Consider the following 2600-nt stretch of genomic DNA (forward strand, 5'->3'; position numbering starts at 1 on the left):
ATTTTGGGAGTTCCAATTGATATTAATGATATATTGTAATGTCAATTTAAAGTAACGTGTAATCTAATTAAATAAGATCTATATTAATATTAATGCTTTATTGACAATATAAACTCGTTATTCATAAAATAGCCAAAACCAAGAACAACTCACTATTGTACGTCCCCGGTTACGGCAGCAAATGCATCTACAACAGAATCGAAGTCAAGCGACAATTGTTTGTTCTTCTCTATAGAAAGTATACTGCTAGCTTTGTAAGCCTTTCTTTCGACATTGTAGATCACATGTTGTTTTAATTGCGAGAGAGAAAAAGACGACCGCTCGAATCTAAAATCTACCACCTCCGAATTAGTGAGTTGGGGTTCACCGACCTCCCACTGAACTCCCGTAGTTACTCTGGTTGACGTGATATGAAATCCTAAGTCGTTAGTAGATTCATGCCCAGTCCTCCTCCGCGCTAGGTTGCTTACACCACGTGCGCTAGCTGTCACGTGTGTATAGATCTATGTGGTTTCCCACGTGTGGTTGGCCTAAGCACGGAGGAGGACTGGGACCATACCTCGTTACGTGACACGTTTTGAGTCTAATTAAGTTATTTAGCTCAGCCCGCTGGTCTCAGCTAAGATTTCTAATAGGTTGCAAAGGCTCTGCTAAACGACACAGAAGGTGGTAGATTAGCAAGAGCCTAACAACTTGCCTGCAACCGGTCTGTCGCCTGGCCTCACAAATCAACGCCATCATGCACATGCACAATCCTCTTCGCCAAACTGCACCGGCTAGCAGAGTATAGCGTAGGATAACGCAGCCCATGCCGTACATATTTCGTACAGCTGGCTACCTTCACAAACCTAAAGCAGATCTAAATCTAAATACAAATTCAGATTGTCATACACCCAGATGTGTGTCTCTTTCGTGAGCTGCTGTACATCATTCGCCAAGTTCTTTAGACGTCGCAAACCTGTTGATATGATTGTGAGACACCAAGATGGTTGAGGTCTGTAATTGCTTGCGTTTCTGTACCGCGAGCAAACATGCATGTAAGCTGTCAGGAGTGCAATCCCACTGCTTTGGCGATCTCTGAACTTCAGTGCCACAGTGCCGGTGATGAGAGCCTGCAGGCGTGTGTAATATAGTGTACTGTGATATTGACTCTCTAGGCTAGTCACGCAATACTAATTGTACAAGTACAGTGTCTGCTTATGTACTAGTGCTATTCGTACTACGCATGCGCAGTGTAGTCTACTTCATTTACATCCCCTTTCCAAAAAAATGTTCTCGCTAAGCTAGCAGTAAAGTCTAGACAACGTAATCCTTCAGGTAAGCAGGTTTTTTCACAACTTGTTTGCTGCGGGCGACATTCGTTGTTTCTGTTTGTTTGGAGGTCGTTGCGGGTGTTATTCTGCTTTGTTGTGACGTCTTCATCTGTGTTGTCTGTTGTTTGGGTTTTGTTGTTGCTGGTGCTGCTCGTAGATGTTTTCTATTCCTGCAAAAGAGTCGTCCGTCTTCTGTAGTGACATCATAGGATCGGATGTTTATTTGTCTCTGAACGGTTGCTGGTTTCCACTTGTGGTCGTAGGCGTTGAGTGGTTGTATGTGGACAGCTTGACCAGGTTGTGGGCGAGGCAGATCCTTTCCTGTTTTTGTTATAGTAATGAGCTTGCTTTGCTTGTCGTGTTGCTAGTTCCTGAAGAACATCGACTGGTATCGGAGGTTTCAGTAGGTTTGCAGTGGTAGGTAGAAGAGTTCTGGTTCTCCTACTCATCAGTCGCTGTGCTGGGCTAGTTTGCGTTCCTGTTGTTGGCGTGTTCCTGTGATCCAACAGTGAAAGCCATGGGTCTGACCCAATGATCTTTGCTTTTTCCATGATGTGTTTTGTGGTTTTGACTGCACTTTCTGCTTTCCCGTTTGATTGGGGATACCCTGGATTCGAAGTGGTATGGTCAAACTGATGTCTTGGCAAAGTCTTTGAATTTATTTAACGTAAACTGTGGTCCATTGTCTGATACAACTGTTGATTGAATACCATATCTTGCGTAATGACTTTTCAGTTTTCTGATGACCGTGGCTGAGTCGATACTGTCGAAACGGTCTATCTCCCAAAAGTTACTGTAGTGGTCGACTGTAATCAGATAATGCTGATCTGAAAGCGTAAAGATATCCAGTCCGACTTTGCTCCACGGTCTACTTGGGATTTGGTGTGGTGTTAGCGTTTCGTTCTGCTGCTGTGTGCCAAGAGCTTGACAAACTTTGCATAGTCTGACATAAGCTGCAATGTCAGCAGTCATAACGAGCCAGAATATGCATTTTCTGGCTCGACGTTGACATCCAACTATGCCTAGATGTGAGCTATGTATCTTTTGGAAGGTATTTGCTCTCATCGATTTCGGTAGGACACATCTATCATTTCTGTATATAATGTTATGTTGCACCACTACCTCATCTCGGTAGCTGTAATATGGGATTAGATCGGGTGGAAGGTTGTTCTTGTTTAGCCATACTTGTAGAATTATAAGCTGGAGCTGTTGCAATATAGGGTCTTTCGCTGTTTCTTCTTCGATTTGTGCTATTGCCTCTTGTGTTAGAGGTATGTAATCCGCCAT

The 2600-nt window shown here is 43.5% G+C and overlaps 1 protein-coding gene across 1 annotated transcript; it reads right to left on the bottom strand.

The window, feature by feature from the left end:
• Positions 1–1940: 1940 nt before the first annotated feature.
• Positions 1941–2600, bottom strand: LOC134177086 (uncharacterized protein K02A2.6-like). Its single transcript, XM_062643797.1, has one exon. It carries the CDS (start codon positions 2598–2600, stop codon positions 1941–1943), a length of 660 nt encoding a protein of 219 aa, XP_062499781.1.

The sequence above is a fragment of the Corticium candelabrum genome, chromosome 3, assembly GCF_963422355.1.
Source record: "Corticium candelabrum chromosome 3, ooCorCand1.1, whole genome shotgun sequence".
NCBI classification, from domain to species: domain Eukaryota; kingdom Metazoa; phylum Porifera; class Homoscleromorpha; order Homosclerophorida; family Plakinidae; genus Corticium; species Corticium candelabrum.

What these genes read in the sequence shown, in the direction of transcription:
- LOC134177086 (XM_062643797.1), bottom strand. Translation starts at nt 2,600, where the DNA reads ATGGCGGATTACATACCTCTAACACAAGAGGCAATAGCACAAATCGAA.